Genomic DNA, 16452 nt, shown 5'->3' with positions numbered 1-16452 from the left:
CTTTGTTTACTGTGAGAAATAATCTAAAACTAAATGGCTAGAACATGCATCATTTTTTGAAGAGATAAAGTGCCTTCGGAAAGTTTTCAGACCCCTTGACTTTTTCCACATTTTGTTAAGTTACAGCCTTATTCTAAAGTGGATAAAATAAATACAAATCCCCAATCTACACAGAATACCCCATAATGACAACGCGAAAACAGGTTTGTATACATTTTTGCAAATGTATAACAAATATATAAAGAAATACCTTATTTACAGAAGTATTCAGACCCTTTGCTATGAGACTCGAAATTGAGATCAGGTGCATCCTATTTCCATTGATCATCCTTGAGATGTTTTCTACATCTTGATTGGAGTCCACCTGTTGTAAATTCAATTGATTGGACATGATTTGGAAATGCACAAACCTGTCTATATGAGGTCCTACAGATGACAGTGCATGTCAGAGAAAAAACCAAGCCATGAGGTCGAAGGAATTGTCTGTAGAGCTCCAAGACAGGATTGTGTCGAGGCACAGATCTGGGGAAGGGTACTAAAATATTTCTGCAGCATTGAAGGTCCCCAAGAACACAGTGGCCTCCATCATTCTTAAATTGAAGAAGTATGGAATCACCAAGACTCTTCCTAGTGCTGGCCTCCCGGCCAAACTGAGCAATCGGGGGAGACGGGCCTTGGTCAGGGAGGTGACTAAGAACCCGATGGTCATTCTGATAGAGTTCCTCTGTGGAGATGGGAGAACCTTGCCAGAAGGACAACCATCTCTGCAGCACTCCACCAATCAGGCCTTTATGGTAGAGTGGCCAGACGGAAGCCACTCCTCAGTAAAAGGCACATGACAGCCCGCTTGGAGTTTGCCAAAAGGCACCTAAAGACTCTCAGACCATGAGAAACAAGATTCTTTGGTCTGATGAAACCAAGATTTAACTATTTGGCCCGAATGCCAAGCGTCACATCTGGAGGAAACCTGGCACCATCCCTACTGTGAAGCATGGTGGTGGCAGCATCATGCTGTGGAGATGTTTTTCAGTGGCAGGGACTGGGAGACTAGTCAGGTTTGAGGGAAAGATGAACGGAGCAAAGTACAGAGAGATCCTTGATAAAAACCTGCTCCAGAGCGCTCAGGACCCCAGACTGGGGCGAAGGTTCACCTTCCAACAGGACAACGACCCTAAGCACACAGCCAAGACAACGCAGGAGTGGCTTCGGGACAAGTCTCTGAATGTCCTTGAGTGGCCCAGCCAGAGCCCGGACTTGAACCCGATCGAACATCTCTGGAGAGACCTGAAAATAGCTGTGCAGTGACTTCCCCATCCAACCTGACAGAGCTTGAGAGGATCTGCAGAGAAGAATGAGAGAAACTCCCCAAATACAGGTGTGCCAAGCTTGTATCGTCATACCCAAGAAGACTCAATGCTGTGATCGCTGCCAAAGGTGCTTCAACAAAGTACTGCGTAAAGGGCCTGAATACTTATGTAAATGTGATATTTCAATTTTATTAAATTGAAAAAAAAACTGTTTTTGCTTTGTCATTATGGGGTATTGTGTGTAGCTTGATGACGGGGAAAAACAATTTAATCAATTTTAGAATAAGGCAGTAACAGTGGATAAAGTCAAGGGGTCTGAATACTTTCCGAATGCACTGTACATAAGCATTAATCACTATGTACAGCTTTTGAAATAAATTGAGAATGTAAGGTTTCATTTCACATTTCACTTACAAAAACGTCGTAGGCGAGATGTCTCATCAAACCGGCTTCAGTGTAAAAACGACCATGCACCTTGTAGGCATAAAATTGACAGTTTGTGAACAGCAGGTGTTGTTAAAAAAAAATAGAGGTCAATCTTTTAGAGGCTTCTTGAACACCACCAACTGCCAGAGTAGGCTATGGACTCCTGTTTTGTCCTTCAGACACCCAATAAAATATATGGTTTACTGGATAACTATTAGCTTTTTCAGGATTCTTATTGGAATAATACTAAACAGCTTCCTTTGGGGCATTTGGTATAAAACAACGCTACAGGTTTCGTACAATAGTAGATTGTGAATTAAAAGCTCTGCCTATGACAGTACATGGGACCATTACACTTTCATTAAAATACCTAGGTGCACTGCAAATTAGTATTCATTGTAACCTATTTAGGTACTCTGATAGACATCGGACAGAAATTGGTAAAATTTTAATTTTAACAGTTTTTATATTGTTCAATTATTGCGAATGGCAACATTCCTTGCAGGTCTCGAACCCGGGTCTCCAAGTGCGTAGGCAGACAAGACGTGCTAACCACTGCTCCAATAAGGGTTAACCCTTTAGGTGGATCTTAACAGGCCTACCTAGGCAAGTGTCAGTACACCACATAGTTTCTAAACCCAGAGGCACAACATTGCGGCTTGTCAAACAGCCCAGGCCTGGGTTTGAGAAGTCAATGATTCCTTAGTTGTTAATTTTCTCGAAATCTATAGGCACAACCTAGATTCGAGCCAATGTCTTAAGTAGTTGAACATGTTATTACTCCAACCTCGTGAAAGTGACAAACGGACACGTTTAAATATATATATTTAAAATATATCGAAAGGAGTGCCTTTGAGTTGATGGCCTGCACATTCACAGTTCTGCGCGAGACGACCGTTGTCGTTCAAAACAACTGGGAACTCTGAAAAATACAAGGTCAATCTCATGACGTCAGTGATCTTCAGGTCGGAAAGTCATAGCTCTAGAAAGAGGCCAGCGTTCCAGAGTTGGAATTCCGAGTTGGATGACCATTTAAATCGATTTTTCCCAGTCGGAGCTCGTTTTTTCCCCCGAGTTCCCAGTTGTTTTGAACACACTGAAGTCAAAAGTCTGAGATTTCAGAGTTTCCCAGTTCCGAGTTGTTTTGAACGGGGCATTAGACCCAATGACGTGTTTCTAGGCATGAGTTTAGCTAGTCCAACGTCGCTATGACGTCATGCCTACAAGTGTTGCCGCGTTCAAAACAACCGGGAGCTCGGAACTTGGAAATGTCCGACTTCCGAGCGTTCAAAACATCTGGAGAAAAAACGAGCTTCAACTGGAAAAAATCGATTTCAATGGTCATACTAGAGCTCCGACTTTCCGACCTGAAGATCACTGACATCATGATTTGACTTTGTATTTATCCAAAGTTCCCAGTTGTTTTGATAGCGGCATGTGTCTTTGGCTGAAACCTGGCCTGTCGATGAACGCGGTGTGCTACATCCTAAATTGTCTGGAGAAAAACAAATTGTATAGTGAAGCGTGGAGACACTCCCGTACAGAAAGAAGTGTAACCAAAGACAGTACAGATTGAAGATAGGCTGAAACTGCTTCTCTAGAACTACTTAAGACATTGGCTTGAATCTAGGTTGTGCCTTTAGATTTAGAGAAAATTAACAACTAAAAAGGAAGACATTTTCACTTCTTTCGATGACTTCTTAAACCCCAAACCCTGGCCTGGTCTGTTTCGCAAGCGCTCCCAGAAGTCTTGCGATGTTGCGTCTCTGGGTTTAGAAACGCTGTGGTTCAGCCAAGGGTGTGCAACAGTTCTCAGAAAATCGTGTTTCATAAAGAAAGTATGCATATTTCCCCAGTTTTTCCGCCTTCTTTCCATTAACGCTAGTTAAGGAGGAAAATTATGCCTTTGCATCCTGAATGGAGGATGCTTTATGTACGAGCTGGTACACGGGGGACACGACTGTATTACAGGGAATGCACATCAAGCCTAGACGATAGTGCAGATCTAGCGCACTATCGGTTGCCTAGGCTATTAGCAGCTAGTATAAAAAACAAGCTACTAGATCACAAAAATTGGGGTATTAATCAGACAGAAACTATGTCAAATGTCTGAGTAAGTATCATAGCAAATAAAAAAATAATCCATTAGAAATAGGCCTAGCTGCCTGCGAATAAAGAGTGCTGCTCAAAGTGCACATAGAACGGAATTTTCCCTTGCAAACATGCTTTGAAACGATATATATATATACTAAACAAAAATATAAACGTTACATGTTGGTCCCATGTTTCAAGAGCTGAAATAAAATATCCCAGAAATGTTCCATAGGCACAAAAAGCTTATTTCTCTACAATTTTGTACACACATTTGTTTACATCCCTGTTAGTGAGCATTTCTCCTTTGCCAAGATAATCCATCCACCTGACATGTGTGGCATATCAAGAAGATGATTAAACAGCATGATCATTACACAGGTGCACCTTGTGCTGAGGACAATAAAAGGCCACTCTAAAATGTGCAGTTTTGTAACACAACGCCACAGATGTCTCAAGTTTTGAGGGGAGCGTGCAACTGGCATGCTGACTGCAGGAATGTCCACCAGTGCTATTGCCAGAGAATGTAATGTTCATTTCTCTACCATAAGCCGCCTCCAACGTCTTTTAGAGAATTTGGCAGTAAGACCAACCGGCCTCACAACCACAGACCACGTGTAACAACGGCAGCCCAGGACTTCCACATCTTGCATCTTCACCTGCAGGATCATGTGAGACCAGCCACCCAGACAGCTGATGAAACTGAGGAGTATTTATGTCTGTAATAACGCCCTTTTTGTGGGGGAAAAACTCATTCTGATTGTCTGTGCCTGGCTCCCCAGTGGGTGGGCCTGGCCCCCAGTCATGTGAAATCCATAGATTAGGGCCTAATTTATTTATTTCAATTGATTGATTTCCTTATATGAACTGTAACTCAGTAAAATCGTTAATTGTTGTGTTGATATTTTTGTTCAGTATATTTTATAGCATGGGCAAGGGGTGCAGGTCTCATCAAGGGCGCGGATATAAATTCAGTTTCGCCTTTTTACCGTAATGAGTTAAAGTGGCCATTGAAGGAGAACAGGCTGATCTTGCGACTTTTTCCCAAGTCATGCGCCCGCCCACAAGAGGGTTCAAAAGGCTCGGTTTCCACCTCCGGTGTCGAGTAGCCGCCATCTTTGTATCCGTTCAAATACAAAAATAATATATATTTTCATTAACTAAGGTGAGGAGAAAATAATTTGGTATAGTCAAGGAACTTATGTCCGCATCATAAGAGCATTCATTTGAAGCCTTATCGAGGTAAGAACTACACAACGTTAGCTTGCTTCCATTAGGGATTCCGCCTCCAGCTAGCTAGCTAGCGTTTGCTGTTATTAAAGTTAGCCAGGCATTAGCTAACTATGTGGAGCATATCTTAAATCTGGCTAGCAACGAGACCGAGTAACTCAACAACGTGGTAGTTTTGAAGTTGGCGCATTGTGTGAAAATCCATTCCTCGTGCGCACCAAACAGTTTGTAGAACTTTCCCATTTCTTAAAAGTGCATGTTCATACTTTTTAAAGTATCGTTAACGTTGCTAACTACTGTAGCTAATGTAGATGACGTTATTGCTTGCTAACGCTAGCTAGCTAGCTACATGGTTGGTTAGATAACAAACCTGTCGCCATCAGGCTCATAGGAGATGGTATAAATACTCGTACGTTAAGGTGATTGCGTCTCACGTCTTTGACAAGCAAGCAATTGTGAATAAATCTAACGTTCAAATATGAAATTGCGCGAAACCATTTGAGGCATACGAGAAAGAATGCTGTTAACCGGATGTGGAAGTAGTTTTTTCTCTTCGTGTAAAATAGGAATTTCTCTGACTTCCCCCGGAAAACCAACAACTTTAATATCAGTGTTTCCTGTCATGTATTTAAATGTCTTTGTTGTTGGTTGTTAAATAATGTGGGTGAATGATTTAACGGATAATGTGACACATGGCCGCCCCTTGTTCATTTTCACAACCGAGGCGCATAAGATGGCTACTCGTCGTCTCCATCATCATCACGCTTTTGCAATGAAGAGAGCCTCGTGTTAGTGGGCTTTCATGATTGTGGCAATAATGAGTCACCGATAACCAACAAGCTAGCTACAATGTAACGACAACAAAAAAAGTGCAAATCAGCTATTCACAATTTACGAACATATTACTTTGTGACTGGGTAATTGTTTACCCAGGCATGCCACAGATCAAAACCCGATTTCCAGATGTATAGGTAGCCTATTACCTGTTGGACGTTACGGAGAACTACCTTCATGTATTATGTCAGCATTGAGTGATAAAGGGTTTTGAGTGATGTACGTTAGATATGTAGCATAACCACTAACATCATTACTTTAAAACATTCATTGTGTTGTGCTCAAATGGAACGTCTGATAAGTATGTATAGGGGATTGGCTAGACTCATTCGCCGGTATTGCACGAGTCTATGCAGCAGTAATATAAACAAACCAGTGTTGTCTCCGGAGTCATTTCGCACAGACACTCCACGGAACGAAAGCGCGTCTATTTCACAATTGATTTCTTACAATAAACGCAAAGTTGTAAATCAAATCATTGTATTTGTCACATGCTTCGTAAACAGCAAGTGTTGGATAACAGTGGAATGCTTACGGCCACTTTCCAACAGTGTAGAGAGAAAAATGCACAATGAGTCCATGTGCAGGGGTACGAGGAAATGGAGGTAGAGTTAAGCAATGAGGCACAAGGGGGTGTGGTATATGGCCCTTATGCGCAACGCGGAGTGCCTGGATACAGCCCTTAGCCATGGTATATTTACCACAAACCTCCAATGTGTCTTATTGCTATTATAAACTGGTTACAAACGTAATTGGAACAGTAAAAATAAATGTTTTGTCATACCACGGCTCAAACCGCCCAGATTATAAATGTACACTACATGACCAAAAGTATGTGGACACCTACTCGTCAATCATCTCATTCCAAAATTATGGGCATTAGTATGGAGTTGGTCCCCCTCCCCCTTTGCTGCTATAACAGCCTCCACTCTTCTGGGAAGGCTTTCCACTAGATGTTGGAACGTTGCTGCGGGGACTTGCTTCCATTCAGCCACAAGAGCGTTAGTGAGGTCAGACACTGATGTTGGGTGATTAGGCCTGGCTCGCAGTCGGCGTTCCAATCAATCCCAAAGGTTTTAGATGGGGTTGAGGTCGGGGCTCTGTGCAGGCCAGTCAAGTTCTTCCACACCGATCTCGACAAACCATTTCTGTATGGACATCGCTTTGTTCACGGGGGCATTGTCATGCTGAAACAGGAAAGGGCCTTCCCCAAACTGTTGCCACAAAGTTGGAAGCACAGAATCGTCTAGAATGTCATTGTATGCTATAGCGTTGAGATTTCCCTTCACTGGAACTAAGGGGCCTGAACCATGAAAAATAGCCCCAGACTATTATTCCTCCTCCACCAAACTTTACAGTTGGCATTATACATTCGGGCAGGTAGCGTTCTCCTGGCATCCGCCAAACCCAGATTCGTCCATCGTACTGCCAGATAATGAAGCTGATTAATCACTCCAGAGAACGTGTCCAGAGTCCAATGGCGGCGAGCTTTACACCACTACAGCTGACGTTTGGCATTGGTCATGGTGATCTTAGGCTTGTGTGCGGCATGACGCTTTCATGACGCTCCCGACAAACAGTTTTCTTGTGCTGACATTGCTTCCAGAGGCCATTTGGAACTTGGTAGTGAGTGTTGTATCTGAGGACAGACTATTTCTACGCGCTACAGCACTCGGCGGTCCCGTTCTGTGAGCTTGTGTGGCCTACCACTTTGCGGCTGAGCCGTTGTTGCTCCTAGACTTCACTTCACAATAACAGCACTTACAGTTGACCAGGGCACAAATTTGACGAACTGACTTTTTTTGGAAAGGTGGCATCCTATGACGGTGCCACATTGAAAGTCACTGAGCTCTTCAGTAAGGCCATTCTACTGGCAATGTTTGTCTATGGAGATTGTATGGCTGTTTGCTTGATTTTATACACCTGTCAATAACGGGTGGGGCTGAAATAGCAGTATCCACTAATTTGAAGGGGTGTCCACATACTTTTGTGTATATATAGTGTACCTATAGGTAGGGGTAAAGTGACTAGGCAACAGCATAAACAGTAACAGCAGCTTATGTGATGAGTCAAAGTTGTAAGTTCCATTACTACTAGAGTACTTCCATGATGACTGCTGTTGTTAAACAAAATGTATCTAACAACTTAACTTTATGCATGTAAGATCTGAGGTATGATTTAAAACACATCTAGCTATGTTCATGTGTAAATATCTGCTAGGACTGAGTCCTCTCATTTGATTAAGCTAGCCAAAAATGCATGAGAACCCTAACCCATTATTGAGTTTCAAAATCTGGCATAAAAGTACATACTTTATCAAGTAGGGCCCTGTGTTTTGGTTTCATGTCACATGACCTGGATTTTAACCTTTTATTTTAAGCCTTTTTCAGAAAAGAGAATTGGACCAAAAATGAAATCAATTGTTTGAGGATGGTGCTGCACCTTTTGACATAAAAAGAAAAGGGGACAGTTTGACGAAAAAGCATTAAATAAAGGTTAAAATCCAGGTCATGTGACACGATTAACCAAAACACAGGGCCCTACCTCAGTGAAAATATACTGTAAGTCGCTTTGGATAAAAGCGTCTGCTAAATGGCATATTATTATTATTATTATTTTATACTGCAACAGTGGAATACGTGTACAATCAAATGGGGATAAATGCTGCAACCTTTGTAATTGTGTTGTCTCAGATGTCGCTGGTGGATTTGGGGAAGCGGCTACTTGAGGCCGCACGGAAAGGCCAGGACGATGAAGTCAGGACGCTAATGGCCAACGGGGCTCCCTTCACCACAGACTGGGTAATGATTCCTCTCTTAACTTCTCTATCCGGGCAATTTTTATTATCTGCTTCAGTTTAATTACTTTTACCCACCTCAGGGTTTTGGCTGGTTTGTGTGCTCTAAATGCAAAACAAGATACTCAAGTTCATAAGTAAAAAATTGTCTGAAGTGCCAGTCCAATCCACCTATATGGTGTTTTGACTCTTTGTCCCTCTGAGCAGCTGGGTACATCTCCGTTGCACTTGGCCGCCCAACACGGACACTATTCCACCGCCGAGGTGCTGCTCAGGGCAGGCGTCAGCAGGGACGCCCGAACCAAAGTGGACAGGACCCCTCTGCATATGGCCGCTTCAGAGGGCCACACCCTCATCGTGGATCTATTAGTCAGGGTACACACGTCACAAACATCTCTATCTAAGGTTTTAGCTGTTTATTCTGTGTGTTTAGGCCTGAAATCTAGGTTGTGTCTGACCTGGCACCCTATTCCTAATATAGTGCACTGCTTTTGACCAGAGGCCAATTTCAGATGCAGACCTAGATGTCTGCGGGCGGCAGGTAGCTTAGTGGTTAAGAGCGTTGTGCCAGTAACCGAAAGGTCGCTGGTTCTAATCCCCGAGCCGACTAGGTGAAAAATCTGTCTGTGCCCTTGAGCAAGGCACTTAACCCTAATTGCTCATGTAAGTCGCTCTGGATAAGAGCGTCTGCTAAATGATTAAAATGTAAATGTCTCTGACCAAAATGTCTTAAATCTAAGTACACTAGAAAATGTGGTTACTTGTGCGAAGAAAGCAGAAAAACTGCCAAATCTGCCAGGTGTCTTACCCTCTCCCCCTTATTTCTCCTGGATCACTCTCTACAGAGTGGAGCAGACATTAATGCCAAAGACATGCTGAAGATGACGGCTCTCCACTGGGCCACCCAGAACGGCCACCAAAGGGTAGCAGAGACGCTCATCAAACATGGCGCCGACGTTCACGCTCTCAGTAAATTCGATAAGACTCCATTCGACATCGCAGGAGACATCCAGAATGCAGACCTTATGCTCCTACTACAGGTGAGACATTAAGTTGTATGTGGAGTCTTATTGAAAGGTCTCCATGCACTATTATTCTACATTCCAAAAATGTAAAATGTACCTAAGGACTTTTGAAGTTCTTTGACAGTGTGCTCCTTTAGGATTGCAATGCATTTACATAATTATCCAAATACATTACTTGCGTTACTTCTTATTTCAATGCACAACTGACCTCTCCTTTGTTTGTAGTAACTCTTATGATTTCTATCCTGGCAGTCTCCCCTGTCTGTGGTGCTGTTGTATGTATGCTCTGACAGTGTTGACAATGTGTTTGTCTATAGGAGGGAATGCAGAACCAGGTGAACATGAACGCAGAGGCTGGCATGACTGGGAGCTCGGCCCAGCCTCAGTTTATCATCCAGGGCATCCCAGGGCTACAGGGGGGCGTGGTGAACCTGGCGGACCTCCTCAACAATGCTGCCAAGGCCAACTCGGGTAGGCTCCAGGGGGGCGTGGTCAACCTGGCCGACCTCCTCAACAACATCAACTCTGGTAGCTACTGGGTTTATACACACAGACACCAAACCTCCAGTTGCGTTAGTGTTCATACTATTTGAAATGACTGGTCTTCTGACAAAGGTTTTGTGGCTGAAATATGTCCTTCTTACTGCTTTTATGTTATGGAAAAGAAAAGAAAAAACCACCCAGTCCGTCTCGGGTGAAAAAAACCCAGCTGGTTTCTCCAGTTAACGGCTGCATCGGAGTTCAAGGATCCCCCTGCCTCAGAGCAATATGCCCCAAGCTTCTTTGTTTTCTCTAGTCTAGTGCCTAGTCCCTGGCCTTTATCACTCTGATCTCATAAGCTGATAAGGTCTGCTGATGCTGTGTGGACCCACACAAAGCTACCACCACAATGTGTGATATGTGGGAATAAAAGGTCATGCAGAAAAGAGACATTAATTCTCACCGTTCAGAATACTTTCTCACAGCTTGAATTCCTTTGAGCTTTAGCATGTTACTGTATGTAATGCTTATTTAAATGAGAATATTGAGTCGACATGTTGACTGCCACAAAGTATATTGTATATAAGCTTATGAACTATTTCCTAATACAAGAACTGCAGTCGACAGGAAAAGTGAACTTTTTCCTCCTCTCTCCCTCTTTGACCCCTTGTCTGAAAGCAGGTGAATCTGAGGAAGCCATAGCAGCCAATTCTTTGGACCCCGGCAGCATCCAGCACATGGTGAACGAGCAAGGTCAAAGGGTCATCACCATAGTGACCGACCAACACGGCAACCTGCAGACTGGAGGGCTTGGTCAGCCATTCTTTGTCACAATGCAGCATGGACAACAGAGTAAGAGAACGTCTTGCTTTTGGTCACTTAACATAGTCCCTGCTCCATTTCAGCCTGTAGCCACATCCCATAGCCCCTATCCATTTGGGAACAGTTTCCCGGACCCTACTCCTGGACTAAAAAGCACGCTCAGTGGAGAATCTCAATTGAAAGCTCTTTTTAGTCTAAGAGTATGCTTTCTCTGGGTCTAGGAAACCGGCACTTGATGTTCTAATGCTGCGTACATAATCAAGTGGGACGGTGGTATTTACCACATACGACTGGGGGAAAATCTGCTCGCCCCTCCAACTGATACTACTATTACTAGTGGAAAACTCATCCATCATCCTGGAGGTCCGACTTCTCCCACATGCTGACCTGAGGTCACCTACTGAGGAAATTACCTCGATAAAGCATTTTCGGCAGTTGAATGCAACAACAAAACATTATTTATAAAAAGTAATCTATTAATATCGTTGACACAGCTTGTTGGCCATTAGCCAATCTGTGTTTCTCAACGAGTTCAAAGAACGTGAATGCATCCAATTGGTATTTATGACTTCACAACTGGTAATTACCCCCTTCTCATTGGTTATGAACACAGCATTAAAGTAGTCAGTACGTTTAGCAATATGGTGGAATGTCCACTTACCCTACAAGAAACCTTATTGTTGTGACAATGTGAACCTTGTATTTGTAGACGATGGTTTTTAGCTTTCTGGGCAGATTGTTTTGTGCTAGTTGCTTTGTAGAACACTGTGTTCTACTTCATCATTAATGAACAGTCCATTCGGGAAGTATTCAGACCACTTCCCTTTTCCACGTTTTGTTACGTTACAGCGTTACTCTAAGATATATTTTCCTCATCACAATACCCCATAATGACAAAGCGAAAACACGTTTTTAGATTATTATTGCAAATAAAAAAACAGATACCTTATTTAAATAAGTATTCAGACCCTTTGCTATGAGACTTGAAATTGAGCTCAGGTGCATCCTGTTTCCATTTATCATCTTTGAGATGTTTCTACAATTTGATTGGTCCACCTGTGGTAAATTCAATTGATTGGACATGATTTGGAAAGGCACACACCTGTCTATATAAGGTCCCACAGTTGACAGTGCATGTCAGAGCAAAAATCAAGCCATGAGGTCGAAGGAATTGTCCGTAGAGCTCCGAGACAGGATTGTGTCGAGACACAGATCTGGGGAAGGGTACCAAAACATTTCTGCAGCATTGAAGGTCCTCAAGAACACAGTGGCCTCCATCATTCTTAAATGGAAGAAGTTTGGAACCACCAAGACTCTTCCTAGAACGGGCCGCCCTGCCAAACTGCGCAGTCGGGGGAGAAGGGCCTTGGTCAGGAAGGTGACCAAGAACCCGATGGTCACTCTGACAGAGCTCCAGAGTTCCCCTGTGGAGATGGGATAACCTTCCATCTCTGCAGCACTCCACCAATCAGGCCTTTATGGTAGAGTGGCCTGACGGAAGCCACTCCTCAGTAAAAGGCACATGACAGCCCGCTTGGAGTTTGCCAAAAGGCACCTAAACAACTCCCATGAAAAACTAGATTCTCTGGTCTGATGAAACCAAAATTGAGGTCTTTGGCCTGAATGGTGAAGCATGGGGGTGGTAGCATCATGCTGTGGGGATGTTTTTCAGTGGCAGGGACTGGGAGACTAGTCAGGATCGAGGGAAAGATGAGCAGAGCAAAGTACAGAGAGATCCTTGATGAAAACCTGCTCCAGAGCACTCAGGACCTCCCACTGGGGTGATGGTTCTCCTCCCAACAGGACAATGACCATAGGCACACAGCCAAGAAAACGCAAGAGTGGCTTCGGGACAAGTCTCTGAATGTCCTTGAGTGGCCCAGCCAGAGCCCGGACTTGAACCCGATCGACCATCTCTGGAGAGACCTGAAAATAGCTGTGCAGCGATGCTCCCCATCCAACCTGACAGTGCTTGAGAGGATCTGCAGAGAAGAATGGGAGACACTCCCCAAATACAGGTGTGCCAATCTTGTAGCGTCATACCCAAGAAGACTCAAGGCTGTAATCGCTGCCAAAGGTGCTTCAACAAAGTACTGAGTAAAGGGTCTGAATACTTGTGTAGATGTGATATTTCAGTTTTTTATTTTTTATAAATTGGGAAAAACCTGTTTTTGCTTTGTAATTATGGGGTATTTTGTGTAGATTAATGGGTGGAAAAAAACGATTTAATCCTTTTTAGAATAAGGCTGTAACATATTTTTTTGGGGGAAAGGTCTAGTGGTCTGAATACTTTCCGAATGCACTGTATTTTAATAAGTAACCTATATTCACTTTCGAGACTGTATGATCCTCCAGGCTCTGAACTGTTGTCTGTTGATTTGCAGTGTTGGCGATGCCAGCCAATCAGGTGACAGAGGAGGTGGTTGAAGAGGAACCCCAGCCCCCGCCCGCCCGCAAGAGGAAACTGGAGGCCTCTGCTAATCACATGGAGTCTGGAGACACGGTCAGGGGGGGACCACATCTTAGATGATTTTTTCTTGTGCAACACATTGAACTGATATGCTTCTGCCATTTAACCAGTTTTATTTAATATTGCTCTAGAGATTCTAGCAGCTGTGAAAATGTTGTTTTTGCATAGATTATAAGAGAAACCCATAGATTATTTTGGTACTTTGATACTGTGCAGTTGGCACAAGTGGGGTGCAAGTGTGTGACCTGCAGTCTGACCTTTTGGTCTCCTTTTTTCTATCTATCCATCCATCCATCCCTCCATCCAGGAGCAGTTACAGAGGCAGCTGCAGGAGGCCAACAGGAAGGCCCAGGAGTACCGGCAGCAGCTGATGTGCAAGGAGCAGGAAGCAGAGCAGTACCGCATGAAGCTGGAGGCAATGTCGCACAGCCATACCAACGGCACCTCAGAGCAGGAGGAGGTGGTTGGGGGTGAGGAGGAGGAGGAGGAGGTGGAGGAGGTGCAGGTGGAGACGTCGGGCAGCGAGGAGGTGATGCTCCAGGAGGGAGCCATCATCATCAAGACGGAGGAGCTGGACTCGGCCGAGGAGCAGGTGACGCTGGTGGACTCAGCGCCCTCCCACACAGAGGTAATCTCATAATGTCAGACAGACTGATGTCACTGACTGAAGGAGAAATGGACACGTGGACTCAGGCGACGGGGCAGCCTGTCAGCGTTTTCATAGCTCTTTTGTTAATTTTTTCCTCTTCTAATTTTCCTGCTATGTTTTGTTTTTGTACAATATTTACTTACTCTTTCTGCTGTTTTATTTTCCTCAATCGTGTTTTTTTATTTTATTATAATTTTCTTTACAAATGGCGAAGCGAGGAGCTGAATATAAGGATGCGTGTCACACAAGGTTGATTGAGGAGCGGGAACGGGACCTGCTCAGCCTGTGACTCAGTAAAGTTGCCTAACTGAAGAACGTCTATGCTACCTGGAAGAAACAGGGCACTCGGTCTCGGATATCTATGGTGTCTGAGACATGTCAATGGTGTGTGAGAAATACATTTTCATGGTTCCAACCGCCTGTCCTAAGGTGCCCAAGATGCAAATCCAAAGTTTATTAGACACGTCCATCCATAGTACCAGAGGACAGGTCTGTGGAGAGAACACTGTTTTGTTCACCTCCTTCAGGTCTCAAAAGTCGCCCGCTGCCTCACTCTTCCATCCAACCACCTACAACCACAGGCAATGGGAATTATATTTAAGCATGCCCATTTCCTATTTTAAAATAATCCTCTTACTCGACAAATGACCGGGCTTGTAGTTGGCAACAGTCATTCCCAGCATGTATTGGGCTCATTATTCACAGCGTAGTAATGAATTGTTGTGAATGGCAGTGTTTTGACTTTCATGGCACCACATTAGCTTTGTCCTCTAGTTGTTGTCGTCAGTGCCACTTCCATAGTTCAGTAGTGATTATAGGTTGACTGTTGCACAAGCCACAACTCTCCTCCCGCTGATGTTGACGCAAACTTCCCACTGTTTTAATGCCCCCGTGGCTTTAATCACTAGTAGCCCCACTCTCCAAAGCCGGAGATGGACAGGAATAAGGATGTCAGATTAGGTGGCTGTGTCCTTCTGTCAATGCCGTTCTCACGTCCCGACACTTGTTTCTATCACAGTTACTGTGCCGTGATACTTTTTAGTGTTCTCCCAAACTGAATGAGAATGTGATGGACATACCTTGGACAACCTCTGCGTTAACATTCATCACTTGGGTGAAGGGTGTGAAAGGAACATAATCTCTGCCCGCTGTTCAGTAAGGGCCAAATGTATACTTGAAATGCCAACGCTGATTTAAATTGTGCCTACATTTTACATTGATGTCATGGGGGGGGGGGGTGGATTTCCACGGAAATTAGGGTTATGCTTGTGGATCTGAAGTTCTGGTATGTCCCTAGTGTATCCGATACTTTTGCCCAGGTGTACATTTTTCATTAGACCCACTAAAGTTTGTTGAAACAAAATTTTTATGAGTGTAACAATGTTGATACACTATATATACAAATGAGTGGATTCGGCTATTTCAGCCACACCCGTTGCTGACAGGTGTATAACATCGAGCACACAGACATGCAATCTCCATAGACAAACATTGCCAGTAGAATGGCCGTACTGAAGAGTTCAGTGGCTTTCAATGTGGCACCGTCATAGGATGCCACTTTTCCAACAAGTCAGTTCATCAAATTTCTGCCCTGCTAGAGCTTCCCCGGTCAACTGTAAGTGCTGTTATTGTGAAGTGAAAATGTCTAGGAGCAACAACGGCTCAGCCGCGAAGTGGTAGGCCACACAAGCTCACAGAACGGGACCGCCGCGTGCTGTAGTGTGTAAAAATCGTCTGTCCTCGGTTGCAGCACTCACTACCGAGTTCCAAACTACCTCTGGAAGCAACATCCGCACAATAACTGTTAGTCGGGAGCTTCATGAAATGGGTTTCCATGGCCGAGCAGCCACACACAAGCCTAAGATCACCATGTGCAATGCCAAGCGTCAGCTGGAGTGGTGTAAAGCTCGCCGCCATTGGACTCTGGAGCAGTGGAAACGCGTTCTCTGTAGTGATGAATCACGCTTCACCATCTGGCAGTCTGACGGACAAATCTGGGTTTGGCGGATGCCAGGAGGACGCTACCTGCCCGAATGCAGAGTGCCAACTGTCAAGTTTGGTGGTGGAGGAGGAATAATGGTCTGGGGCTGTTTTTCACACCTTTGGGATTAATTGGAACGCCAACTGCGAGCCAGGCCTAATCGCCCAACATCAGTGCCCGACCTCACTAATGCTCTTGTGGCTGAATGGAAGCAATACCCCGCAGCAATGTTCCAACATCTAGTGGAAAGCCTTCCCAGAAGAGTGGAGGCTGTTATAGCAGCAAAAGGGGGACCAACGCCATATTAATGCCCATGATGTTGGAATGAGATGTTCGACGA

General features: G+C 44.2%; 1 protein-coding gene across 6 annotated transcripts; it reads left to right on the top strand.

Annotated features, from left to right (window-relative positions):
* Nucleotides 1–4681: 4681 nt before the first annotated feature.
* On the top strand, nucleotides 4682–15592 carry LOC121572020 (GA-binding protein subunit beta-1). Of its 6 annotated transcripts, none has more exons than XM_041883861.2 (8): nucleotides 4682–4989; nucleotides 8582–8689; nucleotides 8893–9060; nucleotides 9531–9725; nucleotides 10028–10238; nucleotides 10869–11042; nucleotides 13397–13515; nucleotides 13790–15592. In XM_041883861.2, exons 2-8 carry the CDS (start codon nucleotides 8582–8584, stop codon nucleotides 14120–14122), a joined length of 1308 nt encoding a protein of 435 aa, XP_041739795.2. In that variant the 5' UTR covers nucleotides 4682–4989; the 3' UTR covers nucleotides 14123–15592. The 6 variants fall into 6 exon arrangements, with proteins under 6 accessions (XP_041739795.2, XP_041739798.2, XP_041739794.2 ...); XM_041883864.2 differs by having other exon boundaries at nucleotides 4682–5066; nucleotides 10872–11042; XM_041883860.2 differs by having other exon boundaries at nucleotides 4682–5066.
* The last annotated feature ends 860 nt before the right edge of the window (nucleotides 15593–16452 follow it).

This window comes from Coregonus clupeaformis, chromosome 8 (assembly GCF_020615455.1).
Source record: "Coregonus clupeaformis isolate EN_2021a chromosome 8, ASM2061545v1, whole genome shotgun sequence".
NCBI classification, from domain to species: domain Eukaryota; kingdom Metazoa; phylum Chordata; class Actinopteri; order Salmoniformes; family Salmonidae; genus Coregonus; species Coregonus clupeaformis.
Note: the sequence above shows the minus strand (reverse complement) of the source record. Positions and strands in the feature narration are given on the sequence as shown.

Coding starts and splice junctions, on each gene's coding strand:
- LOC121572020 (XM_041883861.2), top strand. CDS start 8,582: ATGTCGCTGGTGGATTTGGGGAAGCGGCTACTTGAGGCCGCACGGAAA. Junction 10,239..10,868: donor CCTCAACAACATCAACTCTG/GTAGCTACTGGG, acceptor CTTGTCTGAAAG/CAGGTGAATCTGAGGAAGCC. Junction 13,516..13,789: donor ACATGGAGTCTGGAGACACG/GTCAGGGGGGGA, acceptor CCCTCCATCCAG/GAGCAGTTACAGAGGCAGCT.